The sequence below is a fragment of the Pyxicephalus adspersus genome, chromosome 1 (genome assembly GCF_032062135.1).
Source record: "Pyxicephalus adspersus chromosome 1, UCB_Pads_2.0, whole genome shotgun sequence".
NCBI classification, from domain to species: domain Eukaryota; kingdom Metazoa; phylum Chordata; class Amphibia; order Anura; family Pyxicephalidae; genus Pyxicephalus; species Pyxicephalus adspersus.
The window spans coordinates 38,335,628-38,358,447 of NC_092858.1; the positions used below are offsets into that span (position 1 = coordinate 38,335,628).

The 22,820-nt window shown below is 38.8% G+C and overlaps 2 protein-coding genes across 4 annotated transcripts in view; one reads left to right on the plus strand and one right to left on the minus strand.

Annotated features, from left to right (window-relative positions):
• Nucleotides 1-5,081, plus strand: part of CSRNP2 (cysteine and serine rich nuclear protein 2) — a 34,436-nt gene extending 29,355 nt beyond the window's left edge. For all 3 annotated transcript variants that reach the window (XM_072407077.1, XM_072407071.1, XM_072407082.1), the window contains exon 5: nucleotides 125-5,081. In XM_072407077.1, the coding sequence (XP_072263178.1) occupies nucleotides 125-958 (834 nt within the window). In that variant the 3' untranslated portion in view covers nucleotides 959-5,081. The remainder of the gene's footprint in view (nucleotides 1-124) is intronic.
• Nucleotides 5,082-8,970: 3,889 nt separating this feature from the next.
• Nucleotides 8,971-22,069, minus strand: LETMD1 (LETM1 domain containing 1). Its single transcript, XM_072407090.1, has 9 exons — nucleotides 21,935-22,069; nucleotides 19,832-19,983; nucleotides 19,599-19,714; nucleotides 19,334-19,416; nucleotides 16,510-16,696; nucleotides 15,175-15,276; nucleotides 13,886-14,038; nucleotides 12,606-12,702; nucleotides 8,971-11,764 (listed from the first exon to the last, which is right to left on the minus strand). Exons 1-9 carry the CDS (start codon nucleotides 22,012-22,014, stop codon nucleotides 11,691-11,693), a joined length of 1,044 nt encoding a protein of 347 aa, XP_072263191.1. The 5' UTR covers nucleotides 22,015-22,069; the 3' UTR covers nucleotides 8,971-11,690.
• Between the last annotated feature and the right edge of the window lie 751 nt (nucleotides 22,070-22,820).

Consider the following 22,820-nt stretch of genomic DNA (forward strand, 5'->3'; position numbering starts at 1 on the left):
CTACCTAACACAGATCTGATGATGGGCTATCTAATTGGACACCATATTCTGTGTTTATTAAAATGGCTGTGTAGTTTCCCCTACTCATGGTTCAATCCTTTTGTCGTTTCTTTGAAATAAATAGGTGGATCGTATGTCATTTCCATGTGGCTGCTCCAGAGATGGCTGCAGTAATGTAGCTGGTCGCATAGAATTCAATCCAATCCGCGTACGAACTCATTACCTCCATACTATCATGAAACTTGAGCTGGAAAATAAACGCCAACCGCCCCGACTTCAACCTCCAGAACAGGAAATTTCTCCTGACTCCCTTACTGCCCAGCAGCATCAGGAGGCACAGGACTTCCATGAATTTATAGCTGAGAACTATCACTTGGAGAATGAGGCTGCTGTCCGGCACCTGCAGAGTGCAGAGGAGCGCCAGAGGCTTCTTGATGAAGGTGAAGAGACTTCTAGTGGCTCTAGCCTCAGTCTAGACTCCAGTGTGGAAAGTTTAGAAGTCTGTCTGCTGGAGGCGCCCATCTCGCTGCCACCGTCCGATTGCCATTCCTCGGAAAATCCTGTCTTGCTATCATCTGACTCCTCTGTCCTCTGTTACACTGATGAAGACTCTGGAAGGCCCGCTTCTCCACCAGACTACACAGATGACAGCATGGTGTCCATTTATGATCAGAACTCAACCAGCTTAACTCCAGGGTCAGACATCACAGAATCTATTGCCTCTGAGACTACAGAGTCCAGTGGCTCAGTCCAGATAGATACAGATGATTATACAATGATGACTCCTTATTCTAAAGAGGAGAACCTAGAGCCAGAGCCTGCTGGGAATGCCTCCGACTTGGTAACACAGACAGACAGTCCAGTAGCAACCATGAATGAAGGAGGGAAGTTGCAGGAAAATTCTGATAACCCCTGGTCAGGCCAGCACTTTTCTGCAGAGAATTCCTTGACCATATGACACTTTTGGCAAATGTTTTGCACAAGCTTCTTCATCTTTCTCTATCGAGTCAAAGTCCTTTTCCTCAACTTTCCATGTGTGTACCTGTGGGAGATCTATTTATATTAGCATTGTCTTCATTTACAAATGTCTTTTTATTATGGGTGAAAAACAGTGGATGTGTGAGAGTGGGGAGAAAAAAAAAGATGGTTTTGGGCCTTCTAACAACTTTTTTGAGTTTGCCTAAGCCAATGTTATGCCAGCTTACCCTTGGGTATGTTTAGCTTTATAGGGAGGATGGTTGCCATATTGCTGGGTTGTGTTGCAATATTTTTCATGTTTGAAATATGGTGACCACTATAACTTTGCAATAGGCACACTACTCAAACCATTGTCTAATAAATGCAAGACTTTACTCTCAATCTAACAGCGCTATCTGTAGATCTACCACTCCCAATAATGCCTGGACTTGGTATGGCTTACCAGGTGGCAGGCTACCTTTTCCTTTGCATGGTTCCTTACTTTTTTGGATTAATCTGTAACGGCTCCCTAGCATCCCATGTCTTTACTCCAACAGTCAATGTAGAAGAAACGGGAGCCAAAATGTAGACTACACAGATATACCCAAACATAGTATGGTGCTATTGAGTAGGCTTAAGTTTCAAATATTGGTGCAGAAGCACTTTAACTTCAAGACAAGACTAACCTACAGGATTTTCCTCATCTTTACAAAGCTGCTAATCTTCAATGTGGACAATGTAAGGGGACAGTCGTACTATTTGTGCATTCAAATGTGCTAGTCTTTTATTGCAATACATTACGGTATTATTTTTACGCACTGCCCCTTCCCCCTGCCCAAGCATTAGGGGATTGTGCGATGTACAGTTTTTTTATTTTTTTATTTAGATTTTTACTTTCAAATATTGTGTTAAATTATGATCACCGAATACACCAACGGAAAATATTTATTTATGGGTAATAACAGGCAACCTGTTACATTTTACAACAAACGGTCACTGCAGTGTTTTTAGTCTACTGCAGCTTTTTGTTTCTCTTGGAGTAAATGAATTACGGTCCTAGCTTTATTGGCAAATTTCACAGACATTTCTAAGACTCATTTTACCCAAGGACTAAATTAACTTAAATCGGCCAATAAAGTTATTGCCACCTACAGCTAGGCTGCAATTTGTCTGTTGTCTTTCTTTTCTATTTACATACTTGTCTTATTGTTTGCAGAGTTCATCATGCATCATCATCCTAAATATAACCTGTCAATGTCTAAATAGCAAAAGTATACAGTACTTAGCGTACTGTGATAGTAGGGAAAAAGTAAATTTTCCTGTACCCTCCAGGAGGGGGTTAGGAGTATGAAATGTACCAGGGAGTGAGGATAAAAGTATTCAGCTGCTCTGTAATAATACCACTGCCTTGTTACCAGCATGCTGTCACTTCTGTACATTGTGTTCAAGATTTGATAGATTTTTCCCTGTGTTGGGAGAAACATAAATACCTGGTATACAATATCCTAGGTCCTCTGTACCCCTGCTAATAGACTGTAAAGCCTTGTACAGACATCAGATTACTGTTGCTGGAAATGTTCTTTTATGTTTAATTCCAATTACAGAAGAATGAATGAGCACTGTACACACAGCGTTGTTCTGTTCTAGAGAGGGGAGAACGAATGAGCAGCACCATGCTGTGCTTTCTTCTATAGGAAGGCCCAGCAGTTGTCTTTCATCAATCCGCTCACGTTGGGGTACAACTGTTCACGTGCCAGATTTTTGCATAATCATTTATCTCTGGCGACAATCATCTTGACGTGTGTGCATAGTTTAACAGATTATATTTATATGTGTTCAAGGTAAATAAAGGGAGGACAGGACTGTATGATTAACCATGCAAGGGGGACCTTATTTTTGCCTGTAGGCAGTTCCTTTATTACACATAAACCTTATATTATTATTAGGACTGCTTGTTCTACCCAAAAGCAAGGAAGTGATTGCTTATATCTGCTCAGTCCACAAACCCAGACCTATAAAATAAAAGCTGATTCATAACTGGCTTTTTAACTATAGTATTATATATAGTTACTGCTACACATGGCTTTTGTAGGATATTATCCCTTCTATAACACAGGGTTGTGTTTCTCTGCATCAAAGCAGTCAGTTTATTACAGGTGATCTGTAAAACCTGACACATTGATATCAAAGGGGACTTTCAAATGTGGCTTGGCATCGGAGATTAATCCTAGATGCCTGAACTGTACTGGAGAACAACAGTTAGAATCTGGCTGCTACTGGTATTACGTCATTGGTACATTAGCTTAGGAACCTATCTCAATGTATGTGAAAATAGGATTCATTTTACTCAAATACCAACCCATTCCCAAGATACTGAAGAACCACATCACAACAAATAGGTTGCTTTTTCTTCATATCTGCAATGAAAACATATGCTTGCCATCTCTAATAGACGTGGGTAAATGAGGCCTAATATTAGGAAATGTTTGCCAGTGGCCAATTTAGAATTTGTACATTATAACATTTTGGAGTTGTACCCATTAAGGTGCATTTTATGATGTCATCCAGAGCTAGTAAACTGTTTTGCCCCTTATAGAAATTATACATTGATCATTGGGACCAAAGCAGAATGTTGAGTACCTATTAGTTATGGCATGTCATGGTTTGCTATGATATGTGTGGTGGGGGTTGTCAAGATTGGTCATTTTCTGCAATTATTTGCTTGACTGTCTCTGCTTCAGTACTTTGAGTCATTGACCTGGACCAAGAGGTCCAAAAAGAGAGTCAGAACATCTGATTTGCACACTTGAGGCCACTAAAGCCACTTGATCAGTGTGAGGACCAGACAAGCATTTGTAATAATATAGGTCAGCAAGAACAGCCTCCATCTCTCGGTAAAGAGTTCCTTGGGTTTGCTTGTCACAAATGGTTCTATGTTGGCCCAGCCTTCAAATCTACACCCACAAACGAAAGATAATAGTATGTAAATCTAAATTCTTCATCAAGACAAACAATAAATGAGTTTGTGATTTATTTCTTTGATTTAATTGAGCCCTGGAAAGCATTGCAATGCCAGGCTTCAGGTGAGATTTTGATTTGCCTTGGCAAAACTCTTTAAAAGTCGATAACTGGGTGAAAACAGAAATTTTGATTTAGTTTTGTGTATGGCTGGAAATGAAAGGCTGGAAAAAATGGTGTTGACAATGTATATGGTCTTACAAAAACTGGCCAAGTTTTGTGCCAACTTTTTGGTTTGTTAGATTATTTTCCAATATTGACAAGTATACATATACAGCAATACATTTAAAGCTGTAAAGAACATATTACTGCAGTACATGGCAGCATACATCTCATGCATAATTCTATGCAGTGCCATTCATTTTACATTGCACCCCAATGCACCTTCACTACATTGTTCTGCACCACACAGTGTGTTACCAAGCCAAATAGTACCTGTCCAGCCTATGGACTAATGTAGTGCATTAGGCAGCTCATTCAATCCATACATATGAAAAGGCCTGTAAGAAAATCTGCCATATGCTTCCATATTTCCATCTTCGCTATGACATGTCTGAGTACAGTTGATATTCCATCTACTTATTAGCTGTCCTCATTAGGTAACATGCCAATTAAATACCAAGGTCTGGTTCAGAGTGGTGGATATTTGTTTGCCATAGGACCAAATATGATTTTATGCAAAATGGCTATAGTAATTCATAAAATGCATTATAGGAGCCCATGTGGCTGTGATTTCTAGCTATCTGTATGACAACAAAATTTCATTTATGCTTCACTGGTGTTAAACGCATAACACCCACCAACACCAGGGTCCTTGGGTACAGGGGGCTCATACAACCCTGCTTAGGTTGAGCAGGAATGAAGATTTTTTTTATAGATGTGTATTATGTATGCCAATCAACTGTAGAGACAAAAGACAAAATGTCACCACGTTATCAGTCTCCCATTTTGATTTGGGGAACCCCACAGAATTTCACAGAATATACTCTGCTAGGACTTTATAGGCATAACTGTGCAATTACATATTCAGTGAGACAGAATCCTCCCAAAGTCAGCCCCATCCCTCCCTTCCCTCTTTTTAGCCATCCTTATTCCAGGTCTCTGCACTTCTGTCTGGTATGTGATGCACAGTCTGCCTGATTTATACTTGAAATAACTGTACGATGTAGTACAATGTAAGGACAATAGGGGGCGTTTGTTTTGTTAAATCACAAATACTATATGTTAAAGGAATGTACTGTGCCCATGGCTGGGCAGTAAAAGACTGGTGGTACATGACTTGCACAGCTGGATTATTATCCAGAATTACATTGATAGGGGTCGTGCAAGAATTTAATTCTTTATAGACTTTTCTGTGTGTTGCTACAACAAGGTGCAATGACAAACTTCTATATAGTGCAGTATTCATCGTAGAGTAATACAGCTTTAGCTTTGTTTTTTTGACCACAACAAGATATAAACGGTGCTGTGAACAGCTTAGTTATGTGAAAGAAAAGCAGGGTGGTTAGTAATGTACAAAAGTGTCCATAGAATTTCAAAAATAAAATCTTTTATCAATTTTATATAGCTAGTATGTACTTGATTTTTCTTTATTTCCTTGCTCATTACCATGTTAGGTGACTGCATTCTGCTGATGTTGTCAGAAAAAAACTCCCAGCGTGCTCTGATTGGCTGGGGGTTTACATCTGCCGAAACTGGGTTGTTAATGCCTAATGTTTTCCATGCAGCCATGTAGTGGGAGATGCGACTTACTGCATCAAGCATACCCTTGCCTTTAGCTTACATGACACAACTTTTTTTAATTTTTGTAGTGTTAGCTAAATCTTATTCTCTAGCTTGTTCATCATTGTAGCTCATTATTCACCTCTAACCCTTTCCTTTTATGATGCTGTGCACAAACGTATCATTTCAGTGTAAATTCAGCGCTTTGCCATGTCTTTCCCAGCCTTCTCATTTGCATTTCTAGGATTTCTGAATTGTGGCAATTCTGTATTTAAGAGAATATTTAAATGTAAAAACAAATAAAAATTATGCTAAAACTATATTTGCTTTGACTGTCTTTTTTTTTCTCTTCAATATTAATAAAAAACACTGAGGCTTTTCTATAAACTGGATGGATAGTTCTAGGCGTTCGAGAATAAATGGGAGCGCAAAGCCTCCCGGGATGCCTACATCAGGCATTTCAGGAGGCTCTTGGGCGCTCCTTCTGTGTATGCCCGAGCATCTCTGTCATGAGCAGAAGGAGCCTTTTTGTTGAGAAAAATTTGCTGGTACAAAGGTCTGTACACAATCTCTAGATTTTTATTGCCTGAAATCCAGTGTAAGTACAGGACTCCCCCAATATTGTTTATTTGCTGTGTTGGATAAATATTTTTGTTATGTTATTATATAACAATGCAGCAAGGCACTCAATGCTTGTACTTTCCCTCATTGAGCCCAATTTATTAAAGCTCTCCAAGGCTGGAGAGGAAACACTTTCAATGGGGAAGCTGGGTGATCCAGCAAACCTGGTATGGATTTCTTAAGTCATTTGGTATTTGTTAGCGAATGTTTTCAACCCTGGACCAGATCCATTCCAGGTTTGCTGGATTACCCAGCTTCACTGATAAAAGCCTTGGAGAGCTTTAATAAATCAGGCCCATGGAGTCTGAACAGTGACTCATAATAACCATAAAGCAATGTTTCAGGTACAGCAATTGGAAGTCTGTTTTAAGCATAAGATGGAAAGCGTGGGCCAGTCTCCTCTTTTAAAGGAATGGTTTATATTGATGTATACTCCACTGACGTGGACCCAATGGTTGTTTTGACATAAGGTAAGCATTACTCATACACTCTCATATGCTGAGTTTGCATTGCACAGGTTTATTTTAGGAAGAACTAATTTTCTTTGCATAATTAAAATGTGAGCAGCCATATTTGCAAATGAGCAATGCAGACTGCTTCCTGCTTAGAAGTTTGATTTCTGTGCTTTTCTCTATTTATAAACCTGCATAGACAGAGTGTAAACAATACATTCCTAGGAGACTTATCCAGTAATTCTGAGTCAGATGAATGCTGAATACACAGCCACACATAGATTCCAAAGGAAAATCCACGAATCACATACTGTATATGTAAGCATGATATACATACTGTATAAAGTACAGAACTAAGGTACCAATGTTCCTGACGCTGCAAAAATCCATGGTGATAATTAGCCTAAAATACTCCAAGTGTCTTCAAAATCACCAGCAACTGATATATGGTTGTGTATAGTTGCAGCATATAACAATCAGGAAGCAGCAGTCATGGAGGGTTATAGCAGCAGCAGAGGGCAGCTCAGCTTAAAGCAAGAGATTTCTACTTTAAGTTTACTTCAAGCCAAAATGTTTTTTGTCTAGTTTGGGATGTTGTGTGAAAAGTTTGAAACTTGCAGGTATTTCTTGCTATATATGATCTTGCTGGGGAGATTCCCCCCATTTGATCTGTTCACCATTGTCCCCAGGAAATCCAAAATGATGCAATCGGTGGAAAACAAACTGATGGGAAAACATCCAATGGTGACAAATAGAAGGAATTTCTGGTCACTTCAAATATATGCCCTGTTCTAGCCAAAAAAGATTAAAAAGAACACAAAAGCACAATATCTGTCATAGATAATCCATACTATGGAGATGGCTTGGTTTTCAGTTTGCACAGGTGTGTAGTATTGTTCTTGGTGGAGCAATTCTTCTATACAGATAAAATATTATTGTTATTCCTGTCTGGCAGCCACCTGTGCTTTGTGAATGGAAGGATTCTGGTGATGGTGGCAGCTTATATCTCCCCCCTTTACATTACATTGGTTGTGGTAGAAAACATTATTATTCATCTTGTTCCACCTCCCTGGTAATACCAGTTTATATATTGTAAATAATGTCAGAGATATGAAGATAAAATGGGACAATGGTAATGACATATCCTCCGTATAAAGGTGACTGCAGTATTATTGATGTCTTCAGACACGATTCACCCTTCTGTGAGAATACTACTTAATGTTACAGATTTAAGAAAATGTTTTCATAAATTAAAATTTACATTAGTGATATCTATAGAGTATCTCTAGAGATATAGACAATGATACCATATGAATATACAATGTCTGCTAATCTCTCGGAGTCTCTGGTAGTGAGGTCCCCCATCATACTTTATGCTTTGTTCCCCAACCACCTTGATAATTGTTTCTGCTTATATGTGCCATAATATGAAATGAACTCAAACCCATCAGGGAGAGTGAGCCCCTTGTAATGAATACAGCGAGTGTATTCAGAGGAGTGCTGGTTCCATCCTGGTGAAACTATCAGGAGGAAATATGGGGGCTGCCATGGCCAATCTTCTTCTGAAAATGATAATTGCCTGGTTGGGTCACCCACCTAAATCAGCAGATCAGAAAGTTCAAAAGGATTTATGTGCTTAAACATAAAGTGAAAGTGATTGAAAGTATTAAAGTATTGAAGGCAGAGGATCAGCAGCCAGACAGCTTGCATTTTCGTAGTCATTTGTAGTAGATATCAATGGTAGCCTCCATTTGTTCTCATAATACGCTTAATTTAATAAATTAAAACTCAATTACAGAACAAAGTCCAATTTTATCAGAAACTGGGCACAGTAGGAAAACATTACATACATTACACACTCATTGTAACTAACATTACCAGAGTCCCCATAACAGTTTTATTGTCATTTGATCCTGTTGGTGGATTGATTGTTATCCCATTTCCTGACAAGTATTGTTCTGCAGTAAAAACAGACAGCAGCATTGTCACCCTGAGGAAAAGGTGGACTTAGATGGACTTCATTAAAAAGGTCTCAAATATTCTGAATACTTACTTGCAGTGTCTTCCTTTACATAAATACTGTTTATGATTCTGAACTCACAATACAAAATTTTTCTACGGTCATCTCCTATATAAACACAATTCTCCATTTTTTAAATTCCAGCAATAAAAAATAATGTTTGTGAATAAAAAGCCAAACCACAGATGATACAAGTCTATTTAAAACATTCTTGCTGTAACATGCTATGTGTGTCATAAAGGCTTATTATACAATATCTTCTAATATTTTCACATACATTCCCCAAACAAACAAAATAAAATAGTCACAACAATGTCTTACCATACATAAATAATACAAAAAACTTTTATATAAAAGATCAGTAGTTCTGAAATGTCAGAAAATCTCAAAAAGTGGTTTGTATAGAATACACTATTCATATAGCAGTAGCAGAAACATTACTGAAACTAAACAGGATAAGTGCAGGAAAGTGCAATGTAGTTTATCTATAGATATTCTTAGTAGGAGTGGTTTAAAGGCCTTCTGCACTTGGAAGATATACCTACTGTAATATAACCTACCCTCCCCCTTTAATAGATTCCTCTGTGTTTCTTTACATCCTTCATAGTAGTACAGTAAAGCCTCATAGCAGTCTATAGGTCTTCTCTCACCAAGGGATGCAGCCCCATAGACAGCTTTACAGCACATTGCCCATTGTAAACAAAGGCTGAGACCGCAACCCTTCGGATGTCAATGAGATGGAATCTGTAAAAGGGGAGGGTTAGAATGTCCTATAAGACGCTTTGGGCTAATTTTCTATATATTGCTAGGAGCAACGTGAGTCACAGCACTATATAGTGTGGGTACTGCACTTTGCCATCTTCTCCTTTTTGATGAATAGATCTGATTATCTAGGGGGGACGTCAGTCAGGCACTAAATATGAATGGCAATTCAGTTAACCAAAGTGCACTAATCCATAGCATACATGCAGAATCACAATCACGCTAGATTTCTGTCCCTAGAATCAATCTTGTGTCACAGTAGAAAGAACGAACACTGTACACATGGTGCTGTTTAGTTCAGAGCAGGGAAGATGGGGGTGACAAGCGAGAGGCATCCCGCTGCATCCTCCCTTCTAGGAAATGACAATGATCTTCCCTGGTCAGCTGCGCAGACCACAGCTGTACAAACTCTAAGTCTGTAGACATCACACACAGAGTGTACGCAGAGTTTGACTATCAAAACAACAGAGCAGCAGTGAAAAATAGGAAAGGGAGTATAAGTAAAGCAGGGGGGTTGTCTTTGCCTGGAGACTGTTTAAAGTGGAACATTGTAAAAATAGAAAACATATATAATAAAATCTGTCAATAGCATTTTTACAGCAATTTTCTGTCCGGCAAAAGAGGTAATTAGAAAAGTTAGGAAAACCTTTATAGCAATGCTTTGGGAGCATACATGGCTGGCTTTAATGCATATGGCTTAAATGTATATTTTTTTTTCATTGAAGGAAACAAAAAATTGCTTTAAAAGTGTACGCTGGAGTTGGGGTTTACTTGAAATCCCACTTTGACAATTAGCATTCAGGAAGGTGATTATTGCAGAAAGGGACAGGCGATGTCCCTTCAGCAATACCTATTCTTACTGATCCTCCTTCTGATCGCCATCCAGCTGTCAAATTTTGCTGACCATGCGTAGCTCAGCATTTGTTGCCAACGAAACCTGGCAATCCCTTCTCTTGTCAATGAATGAACTCTTGCACACCAGCAAGGAAGTTACGTCAACTGGGACAAATCAAGATGAATATGTCCATTTACGGCTATACTGTTATCAGGGTCACAAGTTTATGTGCAATTTCTCTGCAGAGGTGGTCATCCAGTTAAAATAACTGATCTACTAGAAGGATCAACAGGAAATCTTTGTTACAGGGGCACTTACAAAAACAAAAATTGCTGTGTTATTGCTAGTAACAGAATGCATTATATATGCCATAGTTTTTATGCAAGAAATGTGACTGCTTTTTATATACACTGTGCACTTCTCTGTTGAAGTCTACTACACAGAGTAGTACTAATAGAGGGTTTCTCACTAGTAGCACTGGCTATGAGTACAGGTGAAATACATACATTCATGAGCACCAATTTTCAACCACCCTGAGTACTGTAAGGCTGAATATACCAAAGAGTTGTCATGTTGAGTTATATGAACAAAGTTCATAGTAAAAGCACATTAGGAACTGTGGTAGGACTCATTTTCATGAGGCTTCATGGATAAAAGATGCTGAATCTTCATTCTGCTAAACGTAATCCGAGCATTCAGTTACCAATGAGTTAGCAAGGTTGGCATTGGCATGAAGCCACTGATGAAAGATGTGTACAGAAAGAATACATCTTGTGGAGATTAAGGCTCTTTGTAGATGGCTGTCTTATGTTTGCTTCACATGGCCTTTGCATTCTGACACAAGTCTTTAGCAATGGTATCACAAAACATAATATATATATATATATATATATATATATATACACACACTAAACATACCATCTTAACTTAAACTGTACTGGTTCTTAAGACGTTTTTAAAAGCTTCAGAAGATTTTGGACCACAATACCCCATCAATGCTTTGAAACCTACTGGCCATGTCCTCTCAGATATATCATTTATATCTGGTAAGGCCAGCTGAGAAAATAGGTAATCATAACCAAGAGAGACCATTTGTTTGGTCCCATCCCATGTCCAGGTCTTTCTTTTATGTACATGCCCGGGTAGAGTGAGATATTTCCACGGGTCTGGACAGAATATTCCAACAACAGGTTGGAATCATTCAAAAAAAGAAATCCCTCCATAGTGCACACTATATGTCATCGTGTCTTCATAGCAGAAAGTACATTCAGAATTCTATCATTGTTCATGTTTTAGAGCACAATCAATCCTTTTGCAACTGGTGGTAGTTTGTAGATAGAAGGACCATACTGTGCAACAATAAGGATGATTCAGACACTGTAAAAGAAAAAGAAAATATAATAGGCAAGACGCAAAGCACTTAGTGCACAAACAGCATCATGGATGTTTCTGGTTGTATTGTTTCCTTTTCAATCAATCAGAAAGATAAGAATCAGAACCAATGTAGTTGAATAACTAGTCTATCCTGTTACCAAGATGCAAGTGCTGCAGGTTTTAGCATATTTGGCTTTATGGTGCCCAGACCTTCTTGTTGCATCTACAAGTAAACCATGAAGAAATGGCTTTGCTTTTTTTGTACTAAAAGTTAATAAATCCCTGTTCTTTGGATGCTACATTTTATTCACAGTGACAACAACACTGCAGACTTCCTACAAATCAATTATCAGTCTATACAAAGACAGCAACCTGAAAATAAGTTTTGCATTTCAAATCACCCCACATACACACTAACTCCTATAATGACAATATAAATTTATGTTTCTCACCTTTGGAAGCCCATGTCTAGTTAGTATCTGTGAAACTACAAAGCTGGAAAGTACAACAACGTGATTTAAAATTGGAAGAAGCTTGATATTTACTTTCATAAGCTTTATAGATTTACTTTACAGACAACACTGGATCAATCACAATTATGCTTGTTTAGGGAGGAGCTTACCTATTTGTCATTACCACAAGGATACAAAAGAAGCCAAAATGACTACAAGCCAATATAATTGCATTCAGGGAAGCATACACTGTTCAATAAATAGTTGAAAATCCAAAACCATTCAGCCATGTGCAAGGGGAATGTATGGCAACTGCCCAATGACAGAAGGCACACATATACAGGCTGTAGGGTGATCAGCCAGACCCCAATAATTATATAAAAGTTTTTTACCTTCTAATTTTCTAGACAGCTGGATCCAGCAATTTAACCACCTTCTGCAGTCTTCTGTATCAAGATGAGCAGGATTTAACCCTCTGATGTAACATGCCTATCAATCACAGCAGGAAAAAGTCACACAATTATCATTTGAAGCAGAGTACTTATGTTATACTACTTCTCACAGTACTACTGCTCCAATAATATAAAAGGAACTTGTGTAGCATCCTATTGCCGACTTGTTTTTCAAGGTCTATACTCATAGACAGTGAACTTTATCCTTCCTGTACTACCAAGAGATTCATTGACCTGGAACAAGCATATGCATATACAGGGTTACATACAAGATAGGGACTAAAAGTTTGTTCGTAGTTCGTAAGTTGAATGTGTATGTAAGTTGGAACAGGTAAATTATTTTGATAAATGCAATTAGGACGGATGTTTGTCTCAACATATTATTAGGCAGCATGGTGTCAGGTATCGTATAAAACCCTCACTGTGAGTTAATCACAAACAGAGCAAAAAAAAAAACTTTATGGAGCCCAGACATTCACTAACTTCTGGAGCAAACTGTGCTTTGATATGCAAAAAGAAACAACTTCAGAGTTTGTCTTTGTCATTACAGAGTTACAAGAGGCTGCCGAAAGAGCTCACCCCCCTAAGATCACCCACAACCTCAGCTGTGTTTAGCAAAAGATTTCTTCTGCAAGTCATTCCAACTGCCCCCCTCCCCCCTTCAAGCCTCCATCCTGCACAGGAGCGAGCAAGGAAGCCCATTCCTATCTAGAAGTTGTCCATATGTGTAATGTCCTTAATCCGGGGACTAGCTGTATTAGGTGTTGGTTATTCAACCATTTCATATTGCCACATATAGTTAATAATGATAATAATGGGACTGTGCCGATCAGAATATCTGTAGATTCATAACCTGTTTTACTAGTGCCATTTTGTGGACTTGTCAGATTGGCACTGAGCACTCTTTATAGAATGTGTAAAGTTTCCAGATCTTAGATTAAAGATCACACGATTATATCAGAGGAAGCAAAGTTTTAATGATGCATATGATGACTCCTGAATATGCAAATATTGACTTCAGGTTCTTCTAGCCTCCCTTAGGTTTACCGCCTATGTTCATCCCCTATTGTTTCATCACTATGATGACCACTAAAAGATGTGGAGTACCAATTTGACGAACCAACTTGCTATGCTGTTGTTATTACCAACTAATATTTGCTTTAATAAGTGCTTCATTTTAAACTAGGGGATCTTGTATTATATAAATAACATTATCTAACCCTTTTTACTTCCTCATCAGTCAGTTCATCAACCCCAAGTTGGAGCATTGCAATGTCTAGGTTGTGAATCTCCAAAATATGCGATTTAAGCCGGCGCTGCAGGAAGGAGCCTGGGAGGTGCGGTGTCAGGAACATAACGCGGCTTAAGGCTTTCTGCAAAAAAACAAAAGGCTGTATCAGTACCCCCATCATATCACAGAACACGTTTACCTATACTCATGCTCTGGTCTCACAAACAAGGCAGGCTTTGTGTGCTTTCCAGGAGCACAGGTGTTACACTGAATGCTTCACACAATAATCCAACTTTTCAGAAGTATGAAGAAAGATCCACAAGACATGCGCAGTTAGTGAGACCCAAAACACCATTATGGAAGCATAAACACATCCAACGGGGCACATTACATTGTGTACAGGTAAAGGAATATAAAAGGTTTAATTTAACAGATTTAAAGTAGGGGAATGTGTACCATCAAAAGGAGAAAAATACGAGATGGTAAGCAAAATAATATTCCTGCAGCATCTAACGGAAATCTGCAAATTATATTATGGAAGGATGGATTGATTGGTTTGCAGGCTGGACAATATTAATCATTCTGACAATAATGCCCACAGCAACTAGACATTCTGTGTGCTGTGGGCAACAGGGTGCCTCATACATTGTATATATTGTCTTTTCTTTTCTAGATGCCATTATATTTGTAAATGCTGAATGCAGTCTACACCAAATAAGAGAGAACTAGAAGGCTTCTAATTACGGTCACATAGATCATAGACATAGAACATTGTTTTCAAACCATCCTGCAGGGGATCTATAGAAGATTACACTTCATATCTGAATGACACTATACTTAAGCTTCCTCCTTTTTTACAGTAGTTTCTTACCATTTTCAATAGTTTCGGTTTTCATGGGTAGAATGGAGGTTCAGAGTTTGTGTTTTTTTACTCTAATTTGTGATAACTTTGGTACATGAATTGTGTATAATAAAACTTCTCCTTTTTACACACTGGCATCATTGTGGCTGTAAACTTATGTTGCAGATATTTTTAGCACTTTGTTTTTTTGCTATAGTTGCATTTAATTTGGTACCTTTCCTGCTCACTTTATGATATAGATTCCAAGTGGCTTCTTGATAATGGTGTATTTTATATGACCAAATAAACTTGAATATTTGTGGTGGGTGCTAAAACTATTTCTGTTTCTTGGGTTTACCTTAAAGAGTTCTAAAACGAATTCAAAGTGCCATTGAGATCTAGTAAACCAACATTCTTTTACATCAACAAATAAATACCATTTGAGTAATATCCAGTTCTGTCATACACAAAGGGGGACCTGAAAAAGCTGCTTTAATTGCTTCAATGTCAGTCACTCGTGGGTGAACTCCATGCTGCACCTGAAACAGAAAAAGCTTTTAAACAACTGGGTACTATGTACACTGCCTTCTAAAAACTCAGTACAAATCCTGAGTAGAGTGCTTAGTGCTCTGCTCTTTCAAAGTTGGGGGTCTTCAATTCACTTCCCACTCAAAATACCGAGTCGTCTTTTTATATTTTCCTTGTGGGCTTTTCCCACAACACACGCAAACATACAGACAGGTTAATGAGTTTTCAATCCATCTAGAACTGTGGTATTTTTGCATCCTTGTAACTATGGAATGAACATTAGATTTTAAGCTCCATCAGGAAAATAAATGGAATTCTGTTCAAGCTTTATAGAACATGGTGGTGCTTTATAACTGCAGCAGATAAAAAGAAACAGGAAAAAAAACATGGTAACAATGGTGTACTACTTTATTAGGTTGAACAATGTTAGGACTGAACTCCAGGCAAATCTAAACCTCCATCCCTCTATTTATGTTTGATACAGTGAAAGTATCCCAAGGATCCTAAATATTTTGTTTCAGCAGCAGCCAGGGAGGCTGACAGAGTTCCCTACCTCACTTCACCTACACCAAGTAGCTCCATGAGCCCTTTTATATGTTATCTCTTGGAAGTAGGAGACCATGTTGAATCTCAATGTGTGGGTAGTAATTGGAGGGCAGAGAGTTCATGAACAAAAATAGGAATTAAACCTGTAGCAGCTCAGTTACCACAGTTCCAAGCTCAACGCTATACAAGTTGACACTCCATTTACTTTTTCCAGTGCTGCCCCACAGATTGGCATTAGAATAGCAGCATTAGAAGAAGTTACAAGATATTGATTTGCTGTGAGCATTTTATTACCCTTTTCAAGTTCAAATATATAAAACACAGATGTCCCAGACAGACTGGATGCCACAAAACAATTTGAAAGCAACCTCTTCTTCCTTTTCAACATTTACAATACATAAAATGTAGACCGGAGGAGCCCTTGCAACATTCTATCAATCTAAGTAAGCAGTATTAACACTGTGCTAGGTATTTGTATGGACTTTTAAAGGTTGCCGGTATATTAGCTTGGGAATTAGCATTGGAATTATGATAGGAATCTCTGAATGCTCAGTAATACTTATTTATGGCTAGTTTAGGGCCCCTAGCAGCCAACAACAGTGCCACTGTCTTTGTACACCATGACATTTAAAGATGCCCACTCACCTACCAAAGGCCTGAAACAAAAATGGTGTGCTGTAAACTGCCCTGTCAAATACCTCTGTGAACAGCCGGACCATGTGGTTGTGCAGAGGCTCCTCAGCAACTTTAGAAGCTGCAATCTGTAAACTTTCTAGAACATCTTCATAGACCTTTTCTCTCAAGCTATGGTTAATTTCCAGAAACTTGTGTTGCTGTTTGGGTGTCCAAAAATGCCGGATTAACAGCTGACGAGGGAAAAAATACCTAAAAAGAGAAAACGGAGGAAGTGCATTTCAAATATTACAATCATTTATGAAAGCAAATACAGGCATTTAAATAAACTAGAAATACCTACAAATAAATTATAAAAGCTTTGAAAGTGCTAATAATTTGTGAATACATTTTTGCATTACCCAAAACAGCCTATGCTGTCATTCTTTACACAGAGAAGGCTCTAGAGGTATCTATTTAAGAAGCATGTTGGTGAACCCCTGGTGGAAAATCAATTACTACCACTGAAACACAGGGTCCTGGAAGAGTCTCTTCACCATGGAATGTTTGAGCAAATGTCAGATTCACTGCTTTATAAGTAGACCTCAATGAAGCCTTTTCAATCTGTGTTGCTGTTTATTACATTTCAGTAAATTTGGCACATTGCAGGAGAAAAGGTAAATAAAGTGTTTGTTTCTTTAAGAACTACCTTTATATACTGTAATTGTTTCAATCAATATCAGAATGAAATGTGTAATGCTAATGTGATGCAGGATTTTGGTGCCATATATCTCTAAGTAAACTAACAGATGACATACATAAATTTTTAGCTCGTTCACTTACATACAATGTTATAGCAGAGTCTTCATATTTCAACTCTTGTTTCTGTTACAAAGTAAACATACTACAAGGTACACACTAATGTCTTAGCTACCAAAAAAGCCTGACTTCCCAAATTTAAGAAAGCAGCCTGGAGCCACGTCCCAACCACCTGTTACACCATTGTCTCCAGAAGTTGAGCTTAGATTCAGTCAGGAAAGTAAAGCTAGGATCAGAGGTGCACATAGGAGAGGCTTTTTTGAATAACAAAGGTAACAGCACCCAACAAAAATGATCTTTTAGGTAAAGGTGCTTTAGGATTTTTCCTTCTTGCTTATAGAAAAACTGTAGGACAGTCTGCTACTACCAGCATGTTCCATTTTTTTTTACTAGTGTTCTGGAAAGATGAATAGACAAGACTAACTTTATTTTTGCTGGTACCTTTTTTCTTCATATAGACTTTAATGGGAGCTTTCTCTCTTGGATTGTAGAAGGTCAGTTTTGCTTCCAAAGTACTGTATGCAGACCCACTGGTCTGGCACGTTGTGGTTGAAAGTGAGCTTTGAGCTCTGGGTTGCACATACTTCTCATCAAAGTTAGTTACATAGAGCTTCACACTCATACCTGATTACAGATCGGTACACACTCGCCTGAAGATTTATTATTCAACTTTGCTCATGGCTTTGGGGACTTTGAAACGGGCTACAAATTTTTGGTAGCTCCAGTCTATTACTAATGTCTATTACCTTCTGTCTTTACAGTTTTTGACTGACTTATTCGAGGTTCATCTGATCTGGATTCAGTTAGCCATGGTGGTGCTGTATATCAATTATCATGGAGGAATGGGAAGTCTTCCTTTGGAAAGTGAGGTAGAGAATATCCTGTTCTGCTCAGAACATTCCATTCCAGCCATAGACAACTAGAAGGCAGACTTCCTCAGCCAGTAGCATGTCAACCAGGAAGCGGTCCCTGCACCAAAAGCCATTCTAGGACCTACATCACAATTAGGGAAAAATGGTTATAGATTAACTGGCCAACGGTTTAGCTCTATGGGATCACAGGGACAAAGTAGTGTTGAGGCCCAGGACTTCTTTCTCATCTTATGTATATTTCTGCCTTTCATCTTATCCAAGACAATGTACTATTTACAGCTACTGTCCATCTATTCAGCTCCAGTTCACCAACATACGTTTGTCTGGATGTGATTCAAAATGTAACAGACTGTCTCTCAGCTACTGCTTCTTTCAGAAAGATTTATTACCTCTTTGTTACCCCAGATGGAGTCCAAAAGGGTTCCTTAATTTCTCGTTTCACTGTCCGTAGGCAAATATATATAATCCCATATAATATTATGCAGGATCGGGCTCTACCCTCTCTTGGCATGCTCTACAAGATCTACAAGTGATTCTTGGGCCTTTTCAGCATTAATTAACTGTTTCCCAGATTTGCATGGATGCCGCCTGCTTTTCTGGTCAAAATTCCACTAGGTGAATATTTTGGTCTCATGTGATACCAGCTTTGGATGTAAAAGCACCTTCAGGAGCTGAAAACAGTCACTGGTTATTGGTTTATTTCATTTTGAAAAGGTAACATTTCTTCCTTGTGTTTCTTACCCTTCTGTTGCACTGCTTATAGATGTCCCAAATGTTAAAAGCTCTTGTGTTTCTCCAAGAATAGAGTTTTTCAATAAGTACACAAATCCTTTTATTTCACCCAGTGAAGATATTTAAATTAAGGATGCATTCTTAGATACTGAATCATTTACTGTCTTTGAACCTTTCTTAAAGACTCTACTTATAGGACATTCCTAGGATATATTTTACTGACATTTCTGGAGTTGCTTCTTTCTGTTTCTACTCTCTCCGTTGCAGTGTAAAAGGAAATATGACATGAAGAGTAGGAGCCCCTACAACAATCACTAATAATAACCAACTGAAAAAGAAGGTGCAGAAGATGATGCAGCCCTTTAACAAAATCAAAAGCTGAAATAAGGATATATAAGGATACCCAATATTTTACGAGGTAGCAAATCTATGTCACACACCATAATAATAAGTCCTTTAACAGTAGAAATGTTTTAGTTATACTTACATGAGTACAAAGACAAAGTAATTGGCAAAGGGTGGAATTGAAATGATCATCACCGGTGTTGCTTTGATAATATCTCTTCGGAACTAAGGGAGACAGAGAAAGGCTACATTCACAATGCACAAAAATTGAAAATTGGTTGTGATTTAAAGCAAGATCCTTCCTGTGTTTTGGACTGGAGTCTTACTTTAAAATTTACATGATTCCCATGCGTGAAATCCTTATGAAAGGTTATAAAAGCCGTGTTATACGGAGTGTATGAACATACCTGCCTCAGTTTCTCCATGTCCCTGTAAGGCAATTGGTAATATTTTAATCCTTGTCTTTTCATATCATTTTTGATCTTGTACACTTCTTTCCCATCCTTCAACAACATCTGAAAACCTATTCAATGAAAAGAAAACTGTGACTGTCTGACACGGTACTGGGGGCTGGCAGCAAAGAATACAAATAAAGAATGAAAGTCGGTGTCAATTCCTATAGTGCAGCGGACTACTTTACCTTTCATAAAAGTGGAATATAATGTATAAAAATTGGGGAACTTTCTTTCCAGAAACTGCTCATATCTTGCATTCAGATGCCTGGCCTTCGAGGATAATATGGACATAATGCTTTTTGGCTTCTGGTTTGTTGACAGATGGCATGGCTGGTACCTGGGAAAATAATGATCTGTATCTGTTCATATCAAACACACCAATCACACACTGAAAACATATTACAGCAATTTATAAGCACAGTTATGAGCCACGGGAAGGAACACTAAATGGATAGATCATCCCTTGCCCACAAGTACATATTTCCCAATGTTGTTGTACAGAAATATACAAAGAGCAGCCTGTATGTCTACATAACAAGTTTTATATCTACAAAGTTATAGTTATAGTTCTGTCTGGTATGGACGAGGATGAACCATCTCTAACCAAAGGCATCACCCACAAACCTGGGGATCTAGCAAGGTCTGGAAGGCTTAAGGAGCCAATAGGAGGTCAGGAAATATGAAAACAATGTCGGTACGCTTCAGTCTGATCTACTTAATGTCAGGTCATAGTTACAGAAAGTCCTGCATTAGGGCTCTGAAGGCATAGATCTCAGGTATAGAGAAATGGCTAGACATAACGTATGCAGGATTACAGTGTGCTCGGATAGGGGATATTTATTGGAAGCTGGAATACACAAGACACATCAGTTACTTCTTGCATTGAAAACTATTAGTTGCTGCTGTTTTTGGAGAAGATTCTGGGTGATTTTGTTGAAGTAGAGAGAGTTCAACAGGCCAGATAAAAAAAGCCTAACAGGCCGTATATGCCGGGGGGCGTAGTTTGCCCATGCCTGGCTTAGGTCTCCTTCGAAACTAGAGGGACAGAAAGGGACAGACAGTCTGCAATGTCACCAGCACAGGAATAGAGGGAAATCTCCCACTGGAGAGCTAATTTCCCTCACACTTCCTGATATGTGTACGAGACAGGAAGTGAAGAGAAATCTCTCTAATAGTACAGATTTAAAATAAAAATAAAACCTGGCAGAGATTTTGATCATTCACAATTTTATTTGAAATAAAATGGCTATCAATGTATTTATGGCATGACAAGAACCAGACAATCAGGGTATAGGGTACAGGATACAGGGTACAGGATACAGGGTACAGGATACAGGGTACAGGATACAGGGTACAGGATACAGGGTACAGGATACAGGGTACCCCCCCCCCTGTGGCCCTTTGCACCACCACTGCCCACCCACCACTGATATCAGCGCTTCTAAGCCCCTGATTGGCTCTCGTGAGTCATATGACACAGCCAGAGCAAGAAAGAAGAATTCCCCTCACCCTGGATGGGGCATCTGAAGACTGGTGAGAAAGGGAGGGGGAGTCCTGGAAGATGAGACTTTTTCCTGGGGGTGGGTATAAGGGCAATTTTTATTTTATCCCTGGGGTCAGCAAACACAAAGTGTCAGCTCTGTGTCTATATTCTGTGTGCAGGATGTCATAGCATTTTATGTCATTATTATGCAAAGCTTTATATTTAGGAGACCGCTTATGGCGCAGTAATGTAAGAGAATGATCCGGGTAAGGCCTGTGGTACACATGTGCCATGCACACACCTTATAGCTCCTCCCACTTTCTATATGTGTCACATGACTATCCGCTGAACCACAAACACAGCTTCACTTCTCTCCTCTGGGTCCCCCAGGGCTTTCATAATGCCAGCAATGTCCCGGATATATTTAATGATCTGAGTTTATAAGTACAGTGTGAATGGTGTGTCAGGTGACAGATCACCTCCTACCATGGCACGGACCATCATGTGATCACAATGGTGCCAGAACAGCCCATGTAACAAGGCTAGCACTCCTGACATACAAGAAGGGAAGGTGGCAGCTCCTGTGTGACCCTCACTGCTGCTGTTTATATATTTTGGTAAATATTGGGCCATCCGATCACTGGGATCTGACCATTAATTGTATGTTTTCGGGATCATTATTATTATAGTCTGCCGTGGCATGCTCTGAGGACCTCCCCCACCAGCCTACCCTGCTGAGGTAATCATTATGATAGGTGTTAGGTGCAGGAATGACACTCAGCTGATACCCCTCCCCGGTACTCACAGCGTTATGACACACTTCATCAGGCGCCGGTTCCCTCCATTCATCACCGACCGGCACATCCCTGTCCTGTACAGCGCCATGTTCTAGGAGGAGAGGCGCATCAGTCATTTGCAAGGTCAACAGTGCACATGTCACACGTGACCGTGACATCACGTGGGAGGGACAGGGACGGCCATGTTTGTTGAGGGCACTCAGCCTCTTCCTTCCTCTATGGAGGATAAATGAGTAGAACCTGGGTGATTGTCAGTCATTAGGAATGCGTGTTCTATAGTGTGTGTATGTGTGTGTATGTGTGTGTTTGTATGTGGGGTAATATGGGACAAAGACACTTCATAACTACAGGCCCGGAGAAGAGAATTGTGGATGTGTCCAGCTGTTACATCAGTATTCATTGAATCATTATGAAGTTTATTAATTTTTATTAGCCACTAGATGGCAACATTGCTTTATGTACATCTGTAAATAAAGGAACCATTATTATTAATATTATTATTATTATTATGATGGTTGTTGATCTTGGTAATATTATTAACCTCCTGGGTGTTTCACTGATGTCTGGATTTCTGTACTAAAAGCGGTACACTGTTTTTCATGAAATTTTTTTTTTTATATTGTGGACCTGTAACTTACCAAAATTTGTCCACACAAGGGTCTAGTAGATATCATTATTACAATAAAGTTTGAAACACACAATCATGTAAAAAATTAAATAAATTAAATAAAAAAACTCAAACATCAGCTTAAACAAGTGCATGCATAAATAAATCAAAAATACTGAAAAAGCAACTATTCGGTATTCTGTATAGTAATATATTTTTCTAAAACACCTCTCTAGTTGTGAGTCCAACATCACATACCTATTACAAAACCATATAAATATATTTTG